Genomic DNA, 26,827 nt, shown 5'->3' on the forward strand with positions numbered 1-26,827 from the left:
CCTTTGCTTTTTTAATCCCTCTCTTCAGGTTAGCTCTAGCAGCACTGTACAGTGCCCTGTCCCCTGACCTGAAGGCTTTGTCGTGGGCCCTGAAGAGTGTGCGGACCTGGCTAGTCATCCAGGGTTTCTTGTTGGGGTAAACCCGGATGGTTTTTTCCACAGTCAAATTCCCGTTGCAGAACTGTATGTAGTCCAGCACCGTTCCTGTGGCTGTCTCCAGCTCCTGTTGTTGGAAGAGGTGCATCGTCAAGGCAGGTCATAACAGTCTTTGTGATGGGCCTGGCCTGGCGTCTGATGGGGGTGTAGGTAGGAGAGAGCAGGAGGGAAAGATGGTCTGACTGTCCAAGCTGGGGGAGGGGTGTAGCTCTGCACGCGTGCTTCATGTTGGTATACACGTGGTCCAGGGCGTTCTTGCACCTTGTAGAACAGTTCACGTGCTGGTAGAACTTAGGGAGTACAGTCTTCAGATTGGCTTTATTAAAATCCCCTGCTATGATATGAACACCGTCGGGGTGGGCCCGCTACTGTTCGTTGACGGTCTTCAGCAGAAGAGAGAGCGCCGTGTTTACTTTGGCGTCCAGTGGAATATACACAGCCGTGATGATAACAACAGACAGCTCTCTCGGGACCAAAAAAGGCCGACATCTAACAGACATGTACTCCACGTCCGGGCAACAGTGCTGTTCAATGATTGTCCCGTTGTTGCACCAGTTCTCATGTACGTAAATACAGAGCCCCCCTCCTCTGCTCTTACCGGAGTCCTTAGTTCTGTCCCGGTGGAGCAGAGTGCGGCTGGCTAGCTGCATGCTAGCATCGGGTATTTCCGGGTGAAGCCAGGTTTCGGTGATAATCATAGCACAACAGTCCTGAACATAACGGTTTCATGTGAGTTGTAACCCCAGGTCGTCCATCTTCTGTATGAGGGATCTGGCATTGGAGAGGAACAGGCTCAGTAGAGGTGGCTTGTGGGGTTTTTTCCTAAGCCTGAGCAAGACGCCGGACCTGCGGCCATGCTTCTGCTTCCTCTCCTTCCTCCGTCTGCGCCGTCTTCCAGACTCGACAACAAAACCCAGAGAGCCCTGTGCTCTCGCTATGTCGTCTGGGATGTTGTGCTCGTGGTGAAAGTCGCTCGAAACAGATATGTGGTGCGAGTTCCCGATATCCAAGAGTGACTGGCGGGTGTACCGGGTGTTTGCAGTACAGGTGGTGCACAAAAGGAAAAAAAAAAACAAGAAGAAAAGAAGGAGGAAAGAGTACTGAAATGGAGAGCTGTAAGCCGCTGCGTCTGTGCGTGCCGCCATTTTGGAAAAAAAAAAAAAGTAGTCGTTCAATGTTATTGGAGTTATTCAAGTCATGCAACCACATGCGACCTGGATATCTTGCACTTGCACCCACTATAGTCTCTATAAAATGTAAGAGTTCCAAGTCCTTGTTCACAGTGGTACCACTTGTGTGCCAAGTTCTGAATATGATGTTGCACATTTCAAATGCACTATTAAAGGCATTAATCAATCCACTTTTTTATGTTTGATACAATGAAAACTGTTCTTATTGTTTATTTTTTGATGCTACGAATATATTTTTATTTTAAATTCCTCAGGAAATATTCATTTTGAACTAATTTTATATATTTGTGTTTCCATCTCAAATGGCAAAATTAACATCGATTACTATTTTGCATGCAAAGAATGCAATGAACTGTATTGCATTTGTAACATTTAAAACTGTTGTTGTCATTATTAAGTGGTTTGTCTTTTTATATTGTTTATGTATTGTTAGCAGATTGAAAACAGCTCAGCGGATTTGTGTGGAGAAACCAACATTTAAACGGCACCATATAATAATCATCAAATTGCACAAGATCTTGGTTTTATGCGGTCACACCACACAGCACATAGGGCTGTGAGCGCACCTGTTTTTATTAGGACACACAAATTGGCACAATCAACCACGGTGGCATTTCAGCTGTGTGTGTCAGCCTTCAATAATGAAAACAGGCGTTTTGGAAATAAGACAATTAGGCCAAACAACAATTGAGGGCACATCTTAACATGTATAATTAAGCCTTAAAAACCTCTTAAGCTGTTTGTTTACGTGTTTTTTTTATTTCTCTTTGCTATTTGGGCTTATTGGACCCTAATTAGAATAAAAACTAAGAATTATCGTTTGATATGATGTACCTAGTCCTTAAGTAACAAACGTGTACTTCATGCTAATTCTTATTTTTACACTTTTTTTTTTCCAAATTCCATTGTATGTTATACTCTTCTGACACCACCAGATGGCAGTATAAGTGTCCATAAAAGGGCCATGAGACCCCAATTCAGTACTGTACACAATTTTAGATATACGAGTTAAAATGTGCTGTCCACGGATGTGGCCAACAAAGCCTTTATTAATTAAGCAAAAATATGATTTATTCAATTACTTGACTAATCGATCGGGATATTCGATATAATACTTGATTACTAAAATATTCGATAGCTGCAGCTCTCGTATATTACAAATGTGTCACACATAGGCCCGTACTGTAAAATAATCATTGACATTGAAATATGACTTGAAAACACAATAACCATTGGTTCAGTCTATCCAGATAACCAACATTTATTATTTGTCTGTATGGTTATGTATTTTATTTCAGTGTCTAAGCTTTAAGGCAAGTGCTTGGAGCAAAAAGAAAGGTGTAAAAGGCCTCATCCAAAACTATCATCATTGCAACATGGCTTCATGATGGCGTGAAATAATAAGTGCTTACCGCTGCTGCTTTGTACACTCTTGTATTGGATCACAATAGACAGACATTCGAAACAGCATGTGGACATGCAAGCCAATGCATCATTCACTTATCATCCTCATTCTTTTCTCTTCAGCGGAGGGGGCGTGCGGCGGCACGTTACGAGGCACCGCAGGTTCTATAACAAGCCCCGGATACCCTGCCGAGTACGACAACAATCTGGACTGCACGTGGTCAATTCTTGCTGAACCGGGAGACACGATAGCTCTTGTCTTCAATGACTTCCTATTGGAAGACAAGTATGACTTCCTGGAAATCAGCGGGACGGAGGCGCCCAGTATATGGTGAGAAAAAAATGTGCAGAGACAAATTACACACAATGACACCATATGATTTACAGATTATATACGGTACATGCCATTGCATTTCAACCTGGTCCTGCCCTTTAAATGAAGTAACATAATTATACCTTTATGTCTCTTTAAAAAGTTGTATTACTTTGACATTTTAACTGTATCAAATCCCTCCATTGTCTATACTGCTTGACCTAATTAGGAGCACAGGTGAGCTGGTGCCTATCAAAGCTGACTTTGTGCAAGAGACAAGTTACTGTACATATTGGACTGGTCGATTAGCAAACCCTTTAAAGCCATTTTTTAAATGTTTTTAATATAATACCAATTTGGACTAATAGCTGAAGAAAATGTTTTGCTACAATATATATTTAAATAGTCGGCCCATTTGAGAAATATGGACGTAAATCTGTCACAAGGACAGTTTTTGAAGCAAAGCTCAATTAGCAATTATTGGTGTGGGCTTTTGAAAATGACACGGCCAAACCTAATTGAAACTAATACACAAACATGTTGACTCACCGCTGAATCGACCTTTAGCAGAAACAAAGTAGAATGTTATTTATTAGCAATTCAGTCCATCAATTTAGAAGAGGGGTCAGCAACCCGCGGCTCTGGAGCTGCATGTGGCTCTTTGGCAACTCTGATGCGGCTCAGCTGCATAATTTCCAACCCCCCAGACTGTTACGGGGAGATCGGGGTCAACGTTCTCAGATTTTCACTCGGACTACAACATTGAGGGCGTGACGTGATGGCTTTACTTTTAACGTCCTCTACAACATGCTATCTGCGTGCCAACCGGGCGTATACATTTCGCTGCTTCTATCGTCACATATACGAGATTGCAATGCATACTGGGTGATCAATCAATCAATCAATGTTTACTTATATAGCCCTAAATCACTAGTGTCTCAAAGGGCTGCACAAACCACCACGACATCCTCGGTAGGCCCACATAAGGGCAAGGAAAACTCACACCCAGTGGGACATTGGTGACAATAATGACCCAGTGGGACGTCGGTGACAATGATGACTATGAGAACCTTAGAGAGGAGGAAAGCAATGGATGTCGAGCGGGTCTAACATGATACTGTGAAAGTTCAATCCACAATGGATACAACACAGTCTCGGGAGTCCAGTCCAAAGAGGATCCAAGACACAGCAGCGAGAGTCCCGTTCACAGCGGAGCCAGCAGGAAACCATCCCAAGCGTAGGCGGACCAGCAGCGCAGAGATGTCCCCAGCCGATACACAGGCGAGCAGTACATGGCCACCGGATCGGACAGGACCCCCTCCACACGGGAGAGTGGGACATAGAAGAAAAAGAAAAGAAACGGCAGATCAACTGGTCTAAAAAGGGAGTCTATTTAAAGGCTAGAGTATACAAATGAGTTTTAAGGTGAGACTTAAATGCTTCTACTGAGGTGGCATCGCGAACTGTTACCGGGAGGGCATTCCAGAGTACTGGAGCCCGAACGGAAAATGCTCTATAGCCCGCAGACTTTTTTTGGGCTTTGGGAATCACTAATAAGCCGGAATCCTTTGAACGCAGATTTCTTGCCGGGACATATGGTACAATACAATCGGCAAGATAAGATGGAGCTAGACCGTGTAGTATTTTATACGTAAGTAGTAAAACCTTAAAGTCACATCTTAAGTGCACAGGAAGCCAGTGCAGGTGAGCCAGTACAGGCGTAATGTGATCAAACTTTCTTGTTCTTGTCAAAAGTCTAGCAGCCGCATTTTGTACCAACTGTAATCTTTTAATGCTAGACATGGGGAGACCCGAAAATAATACGTTACAGTAGTCGAGGCGAGACGTAACAAACGCATGGATAATGATCTCAGCGTCTTTAGTGGACAGAATGGAGCGAATTTTAGCGATGTTACGGAGATGAAAGAAGGCCGTTTTAGTAACGCTTTTAATGTGTGCCTCAAAGGAGAGAGTTGGGTCGAAGATAATACCCAGATTCTTTACCGTGTCGCCTTGTTTAATTGTTTGGTTGTCAAATGTTAGAGTTGTATTATTAAATAGAGTTCGGTGTCTAGCAGGACCGATAATCAGCATTTCCGTTTTTTTGGCGTTGAGTTGCAAAAAGTTAGCGGACATCCATTGTTTAATTTCATTAAGACACGCCTCCAGCTGACTACAATCCGGCATGTTGGTCAGCTTTAGGGGCATGTAGAGTTGGGTGTCATCAGCATAACAGTGAAAGCTAACACCGTATTTGCGTATGATGTCACCTAGCGGCAGCATGTAGATGCTGAAGAGTGCAGGGCCAAGGACCGAACCCTGGGGAACTCCACACGTTACCTTAACGTAGTCCGAGGTCACATTGTTATGGGAGACACACTGCATCCTATCAGTAAGATAAGAGTTAAACCAAGACAGGGCTAAGTCTGACATACCAATTCGTGTTTTGATACGTTCTAATAAAATATTATGATCGATGGTATCGAAAGCAGCGCTAAGATCGAGGAGCAGCAACATAGATGACGCATCAGAATCCATCGTTAGCAATAGATCATTAGTCATTTTTGCGAGGGCTGTCTCCGTCGAGTGATTTGCCCTGAAACCGGATTGAAAGGTTTCACATAGATTGTTAGACGCTAAGTGTTCATTTAACTGCTCCGCAACAATTTTTTCAAGGATTTTTGAAATAAAGGGAAGGTGAGACACCGGTCGGTAATTTACCATGAGGTCAGGATCGAGGTTAGGTCTTTTAAGAAGAGGATGAATAACCGCTTTTTTGAATGCTAGGGGAACAGTGCCCGAGGAGAGTGATAAGTTTATAATATTTAGCACTGATGGACCTAATAATACAAAGAGTTCCTTGATCAGTTTCCCAGGAAGAGGGTCAAGTAAACATGTTGTCTGTTTTATTCCCTTAACACGTTGTAACAATTCCTCTAATGTTATTTCCTCAAAACGAGAGAAACTATTTTGGAGGGCAGTATCCGCCGTATATGCAATCGTGTCAGTGTTAATAGAACCCCGTTGTAGCTGGGACGCATTGTCTTTAATCTCCTTTCTAATGACTTCAATTTTCTTACTAAAGAATTGCATAAAGTCATCAGCTGAGTGGGTTAAGCTACTGGAAGGAGTCCCTTGTTGGGTTAGCGATGCTACCGTACTAAACAAAAATTTAGGATCGTTTTTATTACGGTGGATGAGATTTGAGTAATATTTAGCTTTAGCTAAGGTAAGCATGCGTTTATAAGTTATTAAACCATCACTCCATGCTTGATGGTGCACCTCAAGTTTAGTCGTGCGCCATTTGCGTTCCAGCTTTCTGCATAATAATTTCTGAGCTCTAGTTTCTTCTGTAAACCACGGGGTGCGCTTTTTTGGAGCCTTTTTTAACTTTAGCGGTGCTATGTTATCAATGGTTTCGCGCAGGGCGTCGTTAAAGTTGTTAGTGAGGTTATCAATAGAGCCCACATACTTTGGGAATGGTGCCATTACCGAGGGCAGTAGGTCCGCAAGAGTTGTCGTTGTGGCTGTATTAATGTTGCGGCTGCTATAGCAGTTATTATTATTATTAGTTTGACGAACATGCGTCTGAACCTCGAATTTTATAAGGTAATGATCGGACAATACTTTAGTATACGGGAGTATCGTAACTTTGGAAACGGGGATGCCCCTGACAAGCACTAGGTCTATCGTATTACCGTTGCGATGCGTGGGTTCATTTATTATTTGTGTGAGACCACAGCTATCAATTACAGTCTGGAGCGCTACGCACGGTGGGTCCGATGGGGTATTCATATGGATATTAAAGTCCCCCATTATGATTATATTATCGGCGTGTGTCACTAGATCAGCAACGAACTCTGAGAATTCATTAATAAAGTCCGAATAGGGCCCTGGGGGGCGGTAGATAACAGCCAGGTGTAGAGGCAGCGGTGTGACAGACCTCATAGTAAGCACCTCAAACGATTTATATTTATTATTTATGTTAGGACTAAGGTTAAAGTTTTCGTTGTATATTAGTGCGACCCCCCCACCCCTTTTGAGCGGACGGGCAATATGCGCATGTGTAAAGTTAGGAGGACATGCCTCATTTAGCGCAAAAAAGTCGTTTGGTTTAAGCCAGGTTTCGCTGAGACCGATGACGTTAAGATTGTTGTCTCTGATAATATCATTAACTAACAACGTTTTGGGAGACAATGATCTTATGTTTAAAAAACCTACATTATAGGTAGTGGGCTGTTTTAGGGAGTTTTTGATCAAATTATCCGTAGTAGCAATATTAATAATGTTGTGTTTATTATGCCCAGTGCATTTAGTATAGTTACGACCATATCTAGGAATTGATACGACAGGAATTTTCCGATTGTTTGATTGTTGCTTTGATAAACTGCACGCATCATGGTTAGCCACCTCAGTAACGGGGATTTTCCGATTGTTTGTTTGTTGCTTTGATAAACTGCACGCATCATGGTTAGCCACCTCAGTAACGGGGATTTTCCGATTGTTTGTTTGTTGCTTTGATAAACTGCACGCATCATAGTTAGCCACCTCAGTAAAACACATGTCCAACTCTGAAACACTCAAAGCAGAAACAACTTGTTCTAATTTAACAGACTCCTTACCCAGACCAGTAGTCGCGCATTTTCCATCTAAATCCGTCTTCGGGATGGAGGAAAGTGGTGTTCTGTGGGGATTAGCCTTCTGCTTTGTTTTTAGCCCCGCTCGGCATCCGCGTTTCCGATCACACCGCTGGCGTCTGCTCCGTAGACGGCCCCCACTGCTACTAGACTCCCCTGCTTCACAGGCCGCTGGATGTAGCCGCCGATGTAATCCCATGCTAGTTAGCAAGTCTAGCACGCAAGTGTCTATCGGTCCAAAACGGCCCGATGTGTCCACATCCAGAAGTGTCTGGCGGTCGTACGTGATCACGGAGTGACCACGATGTGAGCCAGCCATAAAGTTTGTGGAATTGTCCGGTATTTCTGCCAAAAGTTCCATCTTTAGCAGCAGCTCCTCGAGAGCGCAGCCCGTCCGGGCGCCGCCATCTTGGATTTCCTTGATAAAGGTTACACTGAAGGTTGTGATATAAACAACTTTAACACTCTTAGTAATATGCACCACACTGTGAACCCACACCAAACAAGAATGACAAACACATTTCAGGAGAACATCCTCACAGTAACACAACATAAATGCAACACAACAAATACCAAGAATCCTTTGCATCCATTATTCTTCCTGACTATATTTTACACCACCACGCCCCCAACCCCACCCACCTCAACCGACGCACGGAGGTGTGTGTGTGTGTGGGGGGGGCTAGCGGGGTGTATAATATAGTCAGGAAGAGTCATGGATGCAAAGGATTCTTGGTATTTGTTGTGTTGCGTTTATGTTGTGTGACTGTGAGGATTTTCTCCCGAAATGTGTTTGTCATTCTTGTTTGGTGTGAGTTCACAGTGTAGTGCATATTAGTAAGCGTGTTAAAGTTGTTTATATCACAACCTTCAGTTGTAACCTGTATCACCCAGTATGCCTTGCAGTCGTGTACGTGTATCTGCGGAAGCCACATACAACATGTTGCTGGGCTGGCAAGCAGTTTGTACATGATGTAGAAGGCATCTAAGGCAATTGCTTCATAGTTTCATATCTAGGTGACCAACAGCAGATATTCGGGAGAACAGTTGCGGCTCCCAATGTCTTCTTTATTTTGTGAAACGGGTCAAAATGGCTCTTTGAGTGGTAAAGGTTGCCGAACCCTGATGTAGAAGAAGCAAACGCCTGCAAAGCACGACGACCCTGTTCATGATCAGCTACTGAAGTCAGCTACTGATCCTGTGCGCCCCCTCCCCTTGTCATTGGGGCCCTAAACAACTGCATATTGTTTTTATGCCAAGGGCCGGCCCTTTATGCAGGTCTTTAAGTTGAGTTGAGTTGAGTTGAGTTTAATTTGCTGGGGAAACATAGAAAGGCTCAACATAGTACTGTATATTGTCCATCGGTGTCAACAACAAAGATGTCTACTGGGTGTGGAGAAAACAACATTGCTGTGATTGGAGGCTCTATTGAGACCTATTTTAGAGTTTCTCTACACATCATCAATTGATTTAGGAGATGCAAAAATGCTGCCATTCCCGAGAGACCTCATTAGCCTTGTGTGACATCACTTTTACCCCCCTTCTTCAAGCAAGACAAATTATGTTGTGTTTCACTGATAAACAAATAAATTGCTTTCATGAGAACATTGATTAACTCAATTGATAAATCTCACAACATTTATGATGTCAAGTCTGTAACCCTTTGGAATGCAATTATGTCCAGCGTCCTTTTCAATGCTCAAGGGGAAATGGTATTTGGTTTCATTCGGTAAATACAAATATACATGAGACCAGGTGTTTGCATCCAAAATGCAGAGGTGAGTCATTCATAATATGCAACAATATTGGAATTTTGCATGTATTTCTTCTCGCAGCCTTAAGAGTCCTGATAAAAGACGTTGTCAAAAACAGGAAGACGTATTTCACGACTCTGTGTGGAGCGATCGGAATTGATTGGTGGACAGATAAATAAGCGACATGAAAGGGGCTCAAGAGGATGGCACTTGGCGGAAACAAAAGGATGGGGGAATAATTGCGTGTTTAGTCCTGTCGTCAGCCACACGTCAAGTGTGGCGCTCTCATGATACATTTATGTGTATGTCTGCATCTCGGTGTCAGGTCTTAAGTGGCCCGCTGACAGCTTGAGCTGTTGCTCGTTTTCCCCTGGCCCTAGAGGCGAGCACACACACATGTATGCATGCACATACACGCATGGCTTATCTGTGACGGCGTGCCATTTGAAGGAGGCAGTGCTACTGGCGACGCATACATTGACGTTTAAGCACTTAAAATAGAACCTCGCTATAATGCATGTTGTTGCTCTGTAAAATAGTATAATTTAACAATTAATCACTACTAGCTGTAGTTTCATTATAAAGAAGACGCCTTAGGGATTTTCACTTTGTAATTGTGACAGTCGCTTGCTGTCGTCGTGTGGGTTGCGTGCACCACCCAGGAAGTACATCGCTTTTCAGCACAGGTTTGACTCTTTATTTTTCAACAAAGTTTTTTCGGCAGCTCAGATCGCTCTTTCAGCTCCTCTCCGCTGCTTGCTCCTCGGTCGCGCTTTCAGCCGGCTGCGTCGTCGTCTCTCGTGTGCTGTTCTCTGTCGCTCTTTGATCGCTCCCGCGCTGCATCTGCTGCGGACACCCCACCTCCTTCTTTTATCTTTCCTCCTTCTCCCCTTTTATAAACTGCGAGGATATATGTAGATTGATTACTGATGTGTGAGCCACGCACCTTATCTGGATTGCTGCAGCGTTGCTCCCGGCACGCCCCGCCTCTCCGTTCCGCCGCATTCTCCTTGCCGCCATCTTGAGCAGGGCTGCAGCGTGTCCTGCCCCGCTGTCGGCCTGTCGGCCACGCCTCTCCACAGTAATCTATTTGCCAAATTTGAGTAACACTAGAATAGCAATCTGCAGTCTCTTTTCAAGTCAAGAACATTACATTGTTGTCATAACTGAGCTAGTAACCACAACAGTTTGGTAGTCTTGACAAATCCATATATCATTTTCGGAAAGAACCACAGTTCCACAAAGCAGTAAAAGCCAGTGGCGGGCCGTGCGTTCCCCACCTAGGCCTTCAGTGATCTACGACTTCAGGGATTACCTCTCAAAATACCATAATTGATGTAACCACATGACCATTGCTGGAGAAATGCTATACTGGAACACATTTACATCCTACTGTGCATTGAAACACATCAATAGTATAAAAAAGGGTTATTTTCTGGCGCATTTAAAAATAAATTACAATGCATCAGCAATTAAAACATATACCGTACATTTCTCTGCTTGGCTTATGGAACTTCCGGCCAATAAAGTTTGATTTAAAGTACACACTTGTAAAATATATATTAACTGCCCTGACCACATGATGGCGACAAATGCACATGTAAAAATGTTTTTAATGACATGCAAGACACACTTTAACAACACAAGTTTACAACTTGTGATCAACTACTGTCAACAACTTGTGATTTGATTGGCTATTGCAACTGTCTCTCAACTTTATGTGTTCTCAAATTCATCCACTAACGCTCCCAATGAGTATACAATCACAGGATGTAAATATCACGTTCAACGTGAGGCCAGCCAGAAGGCCTTACTGACAACAAGTCGTGATCTGATTGGCTATCGCAGCTGTCTATCACCTGTATGTCCTCGTTCACTTACAGTGCACATGGACGGCTGAATTGTTGATTCTGAAGGCCTCTGGTAGATTTGGTACAGCATGGCAACATAAGCTAGCTGAATTCTGATTGGATACAAACTAAAACTAAAAACAACAGCACTGCAACAAGCATAATATGTCATGAAAAGTATATTAATAATTTTAGATATTTAGGGAAAATAAATTAATTATGATCATGATTTCTGGATACGTTAGGCCAGCAGAGAAGGCCTTGCTGGCCCTAACGGCACACTGGTCAAACCACACAGGGACTGGGACTACTGCCTTGGACGTAGGCATACTTGCCAACCCTCCTGGATTTTTCGGGAGACTCCCAAAATTCAGCACCTCTCCCAAAAACCTCCCGGGACAAATTTTCTCCTGAAAATCCCCCGAAATTCAGGCGGAGCTGGAGGCCACGCCCCCTCCAGCTCCTTGCGGACCTTAGTGACGTGTCGACAGCCTGTTTTCACGTCCGCTTTCCCATGTCTGCCCAATGACGTTATAACTGTAGAAAGATCAAGGGTGAGTTCTTGGTTTCTTATGTGGGTTTATTGGTAGACAATTTCCTTAACCTCCTCCCAGCACGGTAACAACACACAACAACAGCAGTCCGTTTTCATCTACCGTAAAGCAGTTTGTCTGCTGTAAACAGCAATGTTGTGACACTCTTAAACAGGACAATACTGCCATCTACTGTACATGCATATGGTTAGAAAAACAAGAACGGACAATTTAACCCTTAACTCAACAATGAGTAGATGAGTGTTATGTGTGTGTAAATGTGTAAATAAATGAACACTGAAATTCAAGTATGTGTTTTATTTATATATATATATATATATATATATATATATATATATGTATGTATGTATGTATATAAAATAAAATAAAACATAAAAATATAGCTAGAATTCACTAAAAGTCAAGTATTTCTTATATATATACTGTATATATATATATATATATATATATATATATATATATATATATATATATATAATATATTTATATGAAATACTTGACTTGGTGAATCTAGCTGTAAATATACTCCCCCCCCCCCCCCCGACCTCCCGAAATCGGAGGTCTCAAGGTTGGCAAGTATGGACGTAGGTGTAGCAAATGGTCCTACTTTGGACACCCCAGCTGATGTATTTCAACAAGAATGTGGATGTGTTCCTAAAGAACAGAAGAGAACATCAATATTCTGGCTACTTTTTGGCACTATCACAAGCCATGACCCCCACCAGACAGAGGTTCATGTAGGTGCCCTACAGGCCTGGATGGACGCTTTGACACCAAATGCATTGCCTTTTGTAGCTGCTTGTATTTGATTAGATAGAAAAGTCCTTCTTGTACCACACACAATGGGTGCTGTGTGGGAAATTCAATGCATTCAATTCCATACCAAAAAAATGTATAAAAATCAGATTGCAAATATATGTACCGTTACAGCCCTCCTAGTATTTGTTATGGACAATTGGTGGCTAGCACAGAAGTCCAATGATACAGTGGAAGCATGATTTATGAACAAGGTTCGTGAATAGAAAATATTATGTATTGAATCAATTTTCTCCATAAGAAACTGAATGATGGGTTCCAGCCTTGACAAACGTCCGTATTTTAGTAAAAGTTTGTACACATTGAACATACTACAAAGCACTATACATTACTGCAGTGGTTCTCCAACTATTTTCACCAAGTAACGCTTCCAAAAACACTTGGCTCTCCAAGTACCACCATACTGACCAACATTAAAATACAGTAACGTAGTATGGCTAAGTATTCACTAACAACAAGGTAAAGGTTTTATTTAACAAGAATATTTTAACCTATTTTCCACTGTAAATTACACACAGTGTGTACAGTAACACTGTGTTTGAATTTAGGAAAAAAAACACTGTACTTTTATTAGATGATTATTTGGCATACTACTAGATAGAGCCCACGTACCACTAGTGGTACACGTATCACAGTTTGAGAATCCCTGTCATACCGTATATCAAACAAACAAAACAAGGGGGTAATGGATACATTGTTCATTTATTAACGAAGTCAAAACAGCAACAACAAGCTAAACCGTCATATTTTCACCCGCCCTGCTGACACATACACACACATACTGTCACTAGCATTGTGGTGCAGAGTTTGAAATTACAACAGATACTCTCTAACTTTAACAGCCAGATAGCTACAATGATTAGTAATAATAATAATAATAAAAATCCACTTTAACTTGGTTAGCCTTCAGTGCGTGTAGCGGAAGTGTCGCTAACGCTGTGGTTTCATTGTGAATGTTTCAAACCACATATCTCTTGTCCTTTCTTTGGACTCATATTAAGTGTGCAAGACTGGACAAAATGCTGTACAAAGACTATAAAACACTAAGTACCTAACAGCAGGAATGTGCTCTGCTGACCAAATAAACACAGGAGATCAATCAGCCTGCCCAAAATCGCTGTGCTGCCAGGTAAAAAATGACTGCTCTGCGAGACTTTTGTACACGAAGACAAGGATCGTAAGCCAAAGCTTATTTTTGTTCTTTCTGCGGTATGTAAATCGAAAAGTTTGTACACTGAGAGGTTTGTAAATCGAGATTCCACTGTATCCAGTATAAAGAAATTAATACAAAAAATGATGAAATATCTTTTAAGATGTCATAGCAAATTACATAACATTCCTAGTAATTGAATAATAAGTCTGTTTCTACGTAAAATGACTGCTTCTGTAAGATGTTCGTTGTAACAAACAACCCATCGATCAATCTATTTTGTATATTTGTTTAATATTCCTGAAGGAACTCTCTAGACGGAATAAATAAAGTACTATCTAATCTAATTTAATCTATTGCCTGTCCTCAAAGAGTCACGTGTGAACCAGAGCCTATCCAAGCAGGGTACATGTAGACAATAATTCACACTCACATTCAAACCTATGGACCACTAAGGGTCAGTTAACCTACCATGCATGTGTTTATGGGAGGAAGCTGAAATCCAAAGAGAAAACCAACGCAGGCCTGGGGAGAACGTGTAAACACCACACGGAGATTCAAACCTGGATCCCCTCACTACGAGGCAGATAATGATCACCATTATACAATGATGCTGCACATTAACAGAAAATAATTCAAGTTATTGTTTGCAACTGTGCACATGCTATACAGTCAGGTTCTGCCATGGATGATCCCATGTACCATGTAAGTACTTTTCTCCAGATGTGGGATTAAGACATGACTGACTTCTTCAGTGAAGAATGTGGGCAGGTCATTGTGAAGATGATTGACACCTGACTGTACCTCTGTGGCAGCTTGTTCCTGTTTATCAGGAGCTTTTTTCTGATTGGTTGTCCCAAAAGCAATTTCCTGTTTCATGTTTCTGTCCGCTAGCTGGCAGGTTCAATGTCGCGTTGACTGGCTGCCACACATGCACACGCCCTTGCACACACACACACACACACACACACTGGCTCGCGTGCACGAGAAATTGGAATCAGACATTTTTTTTAAGACCTACTGAAATATGTTTATCATGATTATATTAAAGTAATATCATATAGTTTCCTGTTTCCGTTTTCTTTCTATCTGTGTTGGACACACCTTCCCTTAGGGCATGATTTTGCCCAAAACTCATCAAAGTAAATATGGCAGTATGTTTTCTTTATATTTTCTTTTTAAATTTTTTTCCTCTGAGCATCAACATCTCTTAATAGGATTTCATGCAATAACAAAAAATAAAAAATAAACGTTTTAGTTTAGTCCATAGGGAACCAGACTTTAAGCTACAGTGTACAGCGCACGTAAGCATATTAACCCGAGTGTAGTCATATAAAATTGGATTTCTCACTTTTTATTGTCGAGCATGGGGTAATGATTTTTTTGGACAACTAGAAAAAATCCCAATACCAACAGTTGGAAGGGAGCATTCCACCCTAGGGTCCACCTATTTTGGCAATAATTGTGTTCTGCTCCTGTGCATATGTACTGAGAAACAAGTACTCAAATTTTGACTTATTCTCCTAGTGATTGTCAATTGCTCAACTGCAATTATAATGATCAATGATAAATGTGTTACTCTAAATGTGGCATTTCCAGTCTTAGCGCCCGTTTGGAGACGACAGACTGGGAATCAATTGAAGCAGCCACAGACAATCTGGACGAGTATACGAACACTGTGACCTGATACATACAGTTCAATGAGGCGCGCATCATTCCAACGTGCACCAGAGCTTGTTAGAACAACGACAAGCCCTGGTTCACACCCAAGCTCCGACAGCTGCGCAAGAAAAAGGACACTGCGTGGAGGAGCAGGCACCGGAGTACCTACAGAGAAGCGAAGTACCACTTCATCAGGGAAGTGGATAAAGCTACATCTGTGTACTCTAACCGTCTACAGGAACAGTTCAGCTCCAATGACCCTGCAGCCGTGTGGAGAGGATTAAGGGACTTTACGAACTATAAACCCAAAGCCCCTCAGGCCATAAATGACCGGACTCTTGCTCAGGACCTCAACACACATTACTGTCGTCACGAATGGCCTTCAGCTCATCAAAGCTCTCCCCAGGAACCTAAGCGAGGATCCTGTTTGTGGACTTCAGCTCTGCCTTCAACACCATCCTCCCTGGACTACTATGAGACAAGCTCTACCAGCTCAGCGTGCCCGGCTCCCTCTGCAATTGGATCAATGACTTCCTGGCGGACAGAAGACAGCACGTGCGGCTGGGGAAGATTGTCTCGGACAGTCGAACCACGAACCCCCTGGCTCTTCTCCCTGTACACAAACTGCTGCACCTTAAGTCATCAGTCGGTAAAGCTGCTCAAGTTTGCGGACGACACTATTCTCATCGGGCTCATCCCGGATGGCGACGAGTCTGCCTACAGGAGAGATGTGGACCGGCTGGCGTCCTGGTGCAGACTCAACAACCAGGAGCTGAACGCCCAGAAAACAGTGGGGATGATCATGGACTTCAGGAAAGTCACAGCCCCACCATCCCCCCTCACCCTGATTGACCCCCGTCTCCATTGTTGACTCTTTCCGTTTCCCAGGCACCACCATCACCCAGGACCTCAAATGGGAGCCGACCATCAGCTCCCTTATCAAGAAGGCCCAGCAGAGGATGTACTTCCTGCGGCAGCTGAAAAAACTGAAAGTGCCGAATGAGATGCTGGTGCAGTTCTACTTAGCAATCATCGAGTCCATCCTCACCTTCTCCATCACCGTGTGGTTCCCCGTCGCCACAGTCCGGGACAAGCGTCGACTGCAGCGCATGGTACGTGCTGCTTAGAAGGTGATTGGCTGCAAACTCCCACCCCTCCAGGACCTGTTCTCCTCCAGGACCAGGAGGCGTGTGGGTCCGATCACAGCTGACTCTTCTCACCCTGGACACAAAATATTCTCCCCTCTCCCCTCAGGCAGGAGACTACGGCCCATCCAGACCCACACCTCCCGCCACCTGAACAGTTTTTTCCCCTCGACCATCAGACAAGTGAACAATAACAAGATTTGATAGCTCAGTTACAGCTCTTGTTATTCTATTCTGAGTTTTTAATTTTCCTGAAGGAACTCTCCTGAAGGAATCAATAAAGTACTATCTATCGATATGTCTTTTATGTTGCACGATTGCGCCAGGTAAAATTCCTAGTTTGTGAACCCGTTCTCAAACAATGGCAATTAAAAAAAAAAAACTTTTCTGATTCTGATCTACCAATGGTTTGCGTATATTAAAACAAGTGCAATCTAATTGGTGCATGCAAAGCTGATATATTAAGCATGTGCACTGATGATTACGTCGGTTAAAAAAGCAAAAGAGCTCATGCAGTCCATTTAGGGTGTCTGTCTGTATGTAAAAACAGAATAAAGAGGAGGAGATGCAAATATAAGAATTTAGTGCTCGGAATATGAGTCATCAAGCCTGAAAATGTTTTGCGGTCTTTCTATTTGTGTCTATTTTTAGCAAGTTAGGAAGGTAAGGGCAAACTGGCACAGTTACGTACATTGTGGCAAAAATGGGCCGATGAGTGCAATAGCAACAACAGAGAGATAGGCAAACCTTTCTGCACTTCTCTTTTAGGCTGTCAAAAATAAAAACAATATTTGACACATTGTCTATGAGCAATTAAATCCTTGAGCTGCTGGATGATTCAAGGGCTAATTTGGAGCCAGCAGACACCAAAACGAATCAACATATCTCCAAAAGATCTTGCAACACTCCATTTTATAGCATTTGGCTCGTTCCAGTGCCTGCGTCTCCCAGTGTGCACCTTTGGCGTGCTAAAACTCCAGTTCCGTTGTAGTGCGTAGCGGAGGAGCACTTCTGTATAGCCCAGAAAATCTGTCGCATTTTATAGTTGTCTCTTTCATGTTGTACAACACAACAAAACACCAAAGGTTGGAACATGATGCTTGGAATGTGGCTGTAAATGACTGGGGTATATACTTTTCTCACATATCAATTTTGCACGCAGTCTTAGGAAATCACCTACAATATGTCTACTACGAGTACAGTCAATTGTATAGTTAGCGTACGGTATGATTTGCTTAGTGTGAGTCGGCCCTCTAAATCAGGGGTGTCAAACTCAAATACAGAGTGGGCCAAAATTTAAAACCGAACAAAGCCGCGGGCCGAGGTTGAAGAAATTAACCTTTTAATAGGGACAAAAACAAGTTTTGCTTTGAATATTGAACAAGCAAGCCTTGTATAACTTTATAGTGACATGCAACTACAGTTTCAAATAATAATAATGATTAAAAAATACCAATGGCTTTTCAAATAAAATGTAAATAATAATTGAATGCCTCTTTTCGGTGGCGGGTTGAGGTGGATGGGGTTTGGTGATAGCGAGGGTGTATTGTAGCGTCCCGGAAGAGTTAGTGCTGCAAGGGGTTCTAGTTATTTGTTCTGTTGTGTTTATGTTGTGTTACGGTGCGGATGTTCTCCCGAAATGTGTTTGTCATTCTTGTTTGGTGTGGGTTCAGAGTGTGGCGCATATTTGTAACAGTGTTAAAGTTGTTTATACGGCCACCCTCAGTGTGACCTGTATGGCTGTTGAGCAAATATGCCTTGCATTCAATTGTGTGTGTGTATAAGCCGCATATATTATATGACTGAGCCGGCACGCTGTTTGTATGGAGGAAAAGCGGATGTGGCGACAGGTTGTAGAGAAAGCCAAAGGCAGTGCCTTTAAGGCCTACCCCCAATATTGTTGCCCGGGATGAAATTCGGGAGGGGCACTGAACTTCGGGAGTCTCCCGGGAAAATTGGGAGGGTTGGCAAGTAAGAGTATTAGCGGTGAATGCGGTGTTACAGCAGCGGGCCAGCTTTAATGTTAATTTGATATTGCCTCTAGGGCCAAGTGAAATTATACGGCGGGCCAAATTTGGCCCGCAGGCCAGAGTTTCACACCCATGCTCTAAAGTAATAGAATAATGTCAGTTGTTTTTATTTAATTATTTTTCGTTGCATCGTTTGTATTTGAAGTAAAGGGAAAACAAATCTCTTTACAAGATTTTATCATCATTACTTGATATATTGACAGTCAAAACTGTGATCTTGGCTGAAATCATAACATTATTTGTAAATGAAGGCCTGGTATCAAACTGCAGCATCCTTGAGATTAAATCCCTTTTTTGGGGAGATATTTTTTAAAGAGGTCTCGACTTAACATGCCTTATACAGCTTTCCCTTATTCCTCTCCTTTTAATTTAATTTCCCTTTCCCCTGGTATTTTTGTTTTCTCTTCTCCCAACCATTTGCAGTGCCACTTTATTCCACTGAATGGGCAGAAGGCCTGTACATCAAAGGAATAAAACAAAGAGCAATTAATCATATTTTGCTCCCTGCTGTCCAGTACAATTCTTACATTATTTTAACACAGCTAGAACTAAAGACACATGAATGTTCTGTAATATGCAATATAATATGCATTTTTTTTAATTTTTATAATCAAACTACAGTATGCTATACCGATTTAACAGACATGATAGAATCTCTCACTCACATCCACTCTAGTCCTTTCTAGACTTTAGCATAATTGAAAAGCCCTAATCAGCAATTGTTACATAATTACATAAAATGTTACAGATGATGAAACTGTTATCCATAATGCAGTCCAAGACCTAATAATAAATAATCAATCAATCAATCAATCGATGTTTACTTATATAGCCCTAAATCACTAGTGTCTCAAAGGGCTGCACAAACCACAACACAAACCACTACGACATCCTCGTTAGGCCCACATAAGGGCAAGGAAAACTCACACCCAGTGGGACGTCGGTGACAATGATGACTATGAGAACCTTGGAGAGGACGAAAGCAATGGATGTCGAGCGGGTCTAACATGATACTGTGAAAGTTCAATCAATAGTGGATCCAACACAGCCGCGAGAGTCCAGCCCAAAGCGGATCCAACACAGCAGCGAGAGTCCCGTCCACAGTGGAGCCAGCAGGAAACCATCCCAAGCGGAGGCGGATCATCAGCGCAGGGATGTCCCAAACCGATACACAGGCAAGCGGCCCATCCTGGGTCCCGACTCTGGAGGAGCGGTCCATTCTGGGTCTCGACTCTGGAAAGCCAGTACGTCATCCATGGCCATTGAACTGGACTCCCTCCACAAGGGAGAGTGGGACATAGGAGTAAAAGCAAAGAAACGGCAGATCAACTGGTCTAAAAAGGGAGTCTATTTAAAGGCTTTAAATGATAGATAAAGCAATATATTATCCTCATTGTTCCTTATGGTACACATTTTATTAAACTATGTATTGGATTCAAAACAAAATGATAATAATTCACAGCCTATTGGCAATGAATGATTAAGTAAACATGTTTTTTCTGAGTCATCCTGAATTAAAACTCAAGTCATTTATTAAACTGGATGTTGACATGCTCGTTCTTACATCACACAAAAATTGCGGGTTAATGAACAAATAATACCACATCATCTGGAAACAGAAGAAATGCCAATGCAATACCCCTGCAGAATATCTCTCTTTGTTAATAACAAATCACCGAAAGTCACGCACAACCCCAGCAGCAACCACTTCCCCATTTCAACTGACTTGATTGCAGTGAGACCTAATAGTCCCACAGAGACGAGTGCACAAGAATTCTACAGCGCGCTTCAAAATACAAGAGAAGAGAATTAGAAAAAATATCCAATGTGACTTAAAGTGAATAGAACACACAAGTGTTAGGTTCAGCCATGAGCCAGAATCTCATTATAGTACCTTGACCTTGGTACACTTCCCCAGGAGAAACTTTCAAGGCTAGAATTTAGAGATGTTAACTGCTAATGCCTCCATTGTAAAACAAAATAAACACAAAAACTAATTTAATCTGCCATTTCATAATTTAGATTTCTATGAAAACTAGAACAGCACTCATTTCACTACACTCAGACATATTAGCATTTTACATACCCTGTCACTTAATAATACAACACTATATTTTTATTGTATTTGTGGCTTATCTGTTGTGATCCAGGTTCCGGATCACACATCTCTAGCATGTTTATGTCCTTTTTGTATTGTCCTATGTTTTGACTCTGCCGGTCCCGTTGCTAACACTTCCTTGTTTTGTATTGTCACCATGGCAACCTAATTGCGCCTCCTGCACGGACTCACTACGCAAACCTGTTTTGAATTATTTGTGTTGTACTTAAGACCACCTGCTACCTTAGTTCCTCCTGGTCGGTTCGTTTGTTCTATTCAACAGTTGTGTTGTTTATTCATTTTTTGCATTCAGCCTGCTAATTCTTAGCTTACCCTCCACGCGCTCGGCTCGCGCTTCTGTACCTGCGACTTTGAACTCTGCCTGTTGCTAGTCTTAGCATTTAGCTTTCCGTGCGTTGGCACACCATTTATTTCTGTTTGTACAAGTGTTACTTTGGTTATTGATATTAAAACCTGCTCCTACCTCCATTCCTGCCTGCTCCAGTCCTTAGCATCGAGAGGTGAAACTCCTCGCGCATCCAAAATGCCTCCTCAACGTAACATTATCGTGTGCCATGTTTAGTTATATCATGCAAAGGGGTGATTATTATGAATAGCTGGACTCAGCATTCATTATACAAATGTTGACTTTGTATTCCGGATAGCTCTGATTAGTTAATTTACAAGGTGCCTATTATCATTAACAGTCGGTGGAGAAGTTGGTTTGTATTGGTTAAAAACGACGAACAACACACAACTTGCTTGCGTACAGGACCGTGACTTGAAGGGGGCATAGTTTTCAAGGCACAATGTTTTGGAGTAATATAAAAGGGAAAGAAATTGTTCAATATTTTTTTTCGTATGAAATACCCAAAATAACAGAATTAAAAAATCCCGTATTTTCCGGACTAAATTTTAGAAGAAAAAAATATCTTTCCATACATTAATCTTATCGGACTATAAACAGCAGATATACACTATCTTTATTGTTTCCAAATGGTGTCAATACCACGTCAGCAAAACAGCTAATTAAAACAAAACGGAAGTCATCGTCATGGACCTACTAGCTGCAGAAGCTAGCTCTCCGATCAGCTAAACAGACTTAATTACACCGTGGTGACATTTTGCAAAATTTACAGAGGACTTTGAGAAGTCGAAACCATACAAAAATACTGCCATTTTGTGTTTAATTCTAACACAGACACTCGTAAACATTTAGGCATATCAGCTAATGCTAATGACACTAGCTTCATTACATTGCGATAACTTTACAAAGTGCAAAGTGTCACAGCGAGTTGGTGACGAACCCCAAGATGCAGGCTTTGTGCAGGTAAACATGGTTTAATTAAACACTAAAACAAGAACAAACCAGATGGGTACCAACAAAAGGCGCGCAGGCGATAACAAACTTAGCTAAGAACAAAAACACTTACCGTGACACGACGGAACTTTGGCATGAGCAGGGTGAACAGAAGTAGACAAAGCTACAAGCGACAGGACAGGTAGTGGTGACATCAACACGACACGCCAGGACAATAATCTAGCACTGACTGGAGGACAAAGCAGGTAAAAATAGGAGCGGGCTGATTGACGCCAGGTGTGGCCAGGTGCCAATCAGCCGCAGCTGAGGGGAAATAGCGCCCAGGGAGAAAAACAGGAAACAGACAAAATAAGAGCGCTGACAAGAAATAAAAATAGGAAACACATTCAAATACAGAGGAAAAACTAAGACATCGACCAAAACTGTCAGGGACAAGCTTGACACAAAGAAGAAAAACCATGATAAACATTCTGAATTTATTTAGTCCATCCATCCGTTCATTTTCATGAAATGTAACTTACTTCACCAAATATTATTTATTTATTTTTATTGTGATTACTTGTGGAGTATATTGTGAATAAATTGAGAACAGGAAGTGAACAACATTTTTAGCAACTGCTATGTAAAGGAAAAGGAGTAGGATTAAATAAGATCTCTTTCTTCCTACTCCTTTTCGAACATGTTGAAAAGAGAAACTGGAAACTGAGATGTATCATATTGTATGCTTGCATGTTCGAAATAAACTCAAACTCAACTCATCTCATGTACCGGATTTTTCGGATTATAAATCGCTCCGGAGTATACGTCGCACCGGCCGAAAATGTATAATAAAGAAGGAAAAAACCATATATACGTCGCACTGGAGTATAAATCGCATTTTTGGGGGAATTTTTTGGGATAAAATCCAGCAACAAGAATAGACATTTGAAAGGCAATTTAAAATAAATAAAGAATAATGAACAACAGACTGAATAAGTGTACGTTATATGACGCATAAATAACCAACTGAGAAGGTGCCTGCTATGTTAACGTAACATATTATGGTAAGATTCATTCAAATAACTATAACATATAGAACATGCTATACGTTTACCAAACAATCTGTCACTCCTAATCGATAAATCCGATGAAATCTTCTTCCTCGATGTCGCTTCTAAACAACTCTGCCAACTCCAAAGGTATGCGCCGCTTCCTCTTGTCGTTTTCTGTTGCATATTTCACTACGTCCAGCTTGTAATCTGCAGTACACGATTTCCTTTTCGGTGCCATTTTTGTTCAGCCCTTCTCAGTTTTTATAAGTTACCGCCAACTATGAAATGATCTATTTTAATAGCTACGGCAGTAGCATATAGCATATAGCAGTTAGCATTCCATGACCCAAAATGCACTTCTGCCATGACCCTCCTCCGCCGAATTCTTATTGGTTGACTTGTATGTGACGATTGCTGTTGTGTGTGTGACGATTGCTGACATTTTCTTGGTCTCTTCCGCGAATGAGATAAATAATATTATTTGATACTTTATGGTAATGTGTTAATAATTTCACACATGAGTCGCTCCGGAGTATATGCCGCACCCCCGGCCAAACTATGAAAAAAACTTTGACTTGTAGTCCGAAAAATACGTTACAGATATGCACCAAAACATTCCTACTGACATCACACATGGGATAGTTGACTAATTAGTTTTCGTCAAATTATGTGACTTACAAACGTTGCTTAAAATGATGAATGAAGAATGCTTTTAAGCTGAAACACTATATACCAGGTGTGTCAAACGTACGGCCCGTGGGCCAGATCAGGCCCACAAACAAGTTTTATGCAGCCCGCGAGATGAGTTTGCCAAGTATAAAATTGAGCTAAAATTGTTAATGAAAGAAACTGCTGATCTACGTGGGTCCACTGGGTGTTGCAGACACAACTCTGTTGGGTAAGCAAACGCTTGGTTCCAGGGCCATGCAAGAGGTATGCAGTAAAGTGCATATAGCCATGGTAACGCGTGGCTGTGGCTCCTCCCCTCGAACAAATGAGACGCAAAACCTGCAGTTTTAGGTCATCTGCTTCAAACGCAATGTTCTTTGGCACCCTCGTTACCTCTAAATGTCTCTGTCAAAAATGAGAAAAGTCAGTGTAACTCAACCATCTTCAACAGTTTCTACCTCTGTGTGTGTAGTTTGTTGAGTTAGCACAGGGTTATTACCCGGATATGACAAATGAGGTGTTTGACACCTAAATGTTCGTTATTTATTTTGTTCAATCCCACATAGGTAATGACTTGTAGATCCACTGAGACAAAGTCTAAGTCCGTTCTGTTTTTCAAACTGCACACATTTCTTTTCCTCAGAATTTGAAGTTTTTTTTGTCAAAAGTATTAATTGTTATTTGTACTTTTTCAGAATGTGCTTTTTTATTTTTGGCCAAAGTAAAAAATCTGAAGTTGTCTTCGTTTTTAAGTTATCATGCAATCCAGTCCGGCCCACCTGGCAAAAGATTTTCCTCCATGTGGCCCCTGACCTAAAATGAGTTTGACACCTCTGCTATAGAGGCAGTTGGGAGAGTGGCCGTGCCAGCAACCTGAGGGTTCCTGGTTCAACCCCCACCTAGTACCAACCTCGTCACATCTGTTGTGTCCTTGAGCAAGACACTTTACCCTTGCTCCTGATGGGTGGTGGTTAGCGCCTTGCATGTCAGCTCCCGCCATCAGTGTGTGAATGGGTGAATGTGGAAATAGTGTCAAAGCGCTTTGAGTACCTTGAAGGTAGAAAAGCGCTACACAAGTATGACCCATTTATCATTTACGATTGTACATTCGGTTTAAGGCAAAACAGTTATTTTCAACTCAAGGCACCAGCAGTGAGCAAGCATGTCCAAAAGATGGCGCCATAGCACAAACAACACAACATTTCAGTCATTTGCTTGGGTTTAATGAAAACTACCGAACATAACACATTTCTGCAATTATCGAAAACAATTAAATAAATAAATAAATTAGTTTTATACGTCACAGGGTTGAAAAGGTAGGAAAGTAGTTGCGCCTTCCATCAATCCATTTTCTACCGCTTATTCTCTTTGGGGTCGCGGGGTTCGCTGGTGCCTCTCTCAGCTACTTGCGGGCGGAAGGCGGAGTACACCCTGGACAAGTCGCCACCTCATCGCAGGGCCAAAACAGATAGACAGACAACATTCACACTCACATTTACACACTAGGGCCAATTTAGTGTTGCCAATCAACCTATCCCCGGGTGCATGTCTTTGGACGTGGGAGGAAGCCGGAGTACCCGGAGGGAACCCACACATTCACGGGGAGGACAAGCAAACTCCACACAGAAAGATCCCGAGCCCGGGATTGAACCCTGACCACTCAGGACCTTCGTATTGTGAGGCAGCGGCACTAACCCCTCTTCCACCGTGAATTGGTTTTATAAGCCACAGGGTTGAAAAGGTAGGAAACAAATTGTGCCATATAGTTTGGAATTTAGGATAACTTTACTTGGGTTTTTGAAGGTTGTATAATACATTTGTTTTAATGTTTACCTGGTATGGTATGTGGGAATTTAACCTTGTCCCTAGAACAAAAGGCTGACACTTAAGCCTTTGCACTACTCTTGTTTGGATTTATTATTTGTCTGACTTATTTGTGTTTTATAGTGCCGTGTGGAGGACAACTTGCTCCTATTTTTCGCATCTGACTGCTGATTAATCAGCTGCAACATGTGTACTGTCAATCATTGTTACGTTGGCAAGAAGGCAGACCAAGAAATCCAATCAATAAATGTGTGGGCATTCCAAAGGGACAAGATTCAGGCTGAGCGGCTATTTTCTGCCTTGCTCTAGTGTTTGACCTGTCCCCATTTATTAGCACGACACTATTTTTGATGTTAAGAGTGCAAGAGACAAAAGTTGCATTTTTAAAAAGTGCAGGGGACATGTTCTCCATGACCCCCAAAAAGTGACATCCATGCATGGATCACAATAGACAGGCGGATTGTTGGGTCGTCTGCAGTGATGTGCATCGGTCGGTCGTGGGGAAGAGTGAGCCGAGCTGAAAGGCAAATCTCTCAATTTACTAGTCGATTTTCAGTACGTTCCTACCCTTACCTATGGTTAAGAGCTTTGGGTAATAACCGAAAAGAAATTTGACCCTGAATAAGTGGAAAAAGATTAATGGATTGATGGATTTATGAGAATTCTGTTTTTGCACATATGCCAGGGATTCTCAAAGTGGTACTAGTGCTCCATCGAATGGCTTTGCAAAGAATAATTCCAATGGTTGTCTTTATTGTAAGTGTATGAGCTGAGGTATGTTGAGAACTATATTTAAACGTATTATTTGGTTTTATTTATTCAGAAAAACTAGCGTCAGTTAAAGTTAAAGTACCAATGATTGTCACACACACACTAGGTGTGGTGAAATTTGTCCTCTGCATTTGACCCATCCCCTTGATCGCCCCCTGGGAAGTGAGGGGAGCAGTGGGTAGCAGCCGTGCCCGGGAATCATTTATGGTGATTTAACCCCCAATTTCACCCCCTTGATGCTGAGGGAGGCAATGGGTCCCATTTTTTTAGTCTTTGGTATGACTCGGCCGGGATTTGAACTCCCAACCTACCGATCTCAGGGCGGACTCTCTAACCACTAGGCCACTGAGTAGGTCAGAACGACAGACATGGCTTGCTTCGCAGCACAGCCAGCAAAGGTCCTTGGTAGGAAACATGGTGCCTGTTGTTGAGTTGGCCATACTCTCTTTGTA

General features: G+C 42.1%; 1 protein-coding gene across 1 annotated transcript in view; it reads left to right on the top strand.

Moving 5' to 3' along the window:
• Positions 1-26,827, top strand: part of LOC133538691 (CUB and sushi domain-containing protein 1-like) — a 1,135,806-nt gene that overhangs the window by 616,560 nt on the left and 492,419 nt on the right. The window contains exon 5 of the mRNA XM_061880405.1: positions 2,874-3,081. Within this exon, the coding sequence (XP_061736389.1) occupies positions 2,874-3,081 (208 nt within the window). The remainder of the gene's footprint in view (positions 1-2,873; positions 3,082-26,827) is intronic.

The sequence above is a fragment of the Nerophis ophidion genome, linkage group LG02 (genome assembly GCF_033978795.1).
Source record: "Nerophis ophidion isolate RoL-2023_Sa linkage group LG02, RoL_Noph_v1.0, whole genome shotgun sequence".
Lineage (NCBI taxonomy): Eukaryota > Metazoa > Chordata > Actinopteri > Syngnathiformes > Syngnathidae > Nerophis > Nerophis ophidion.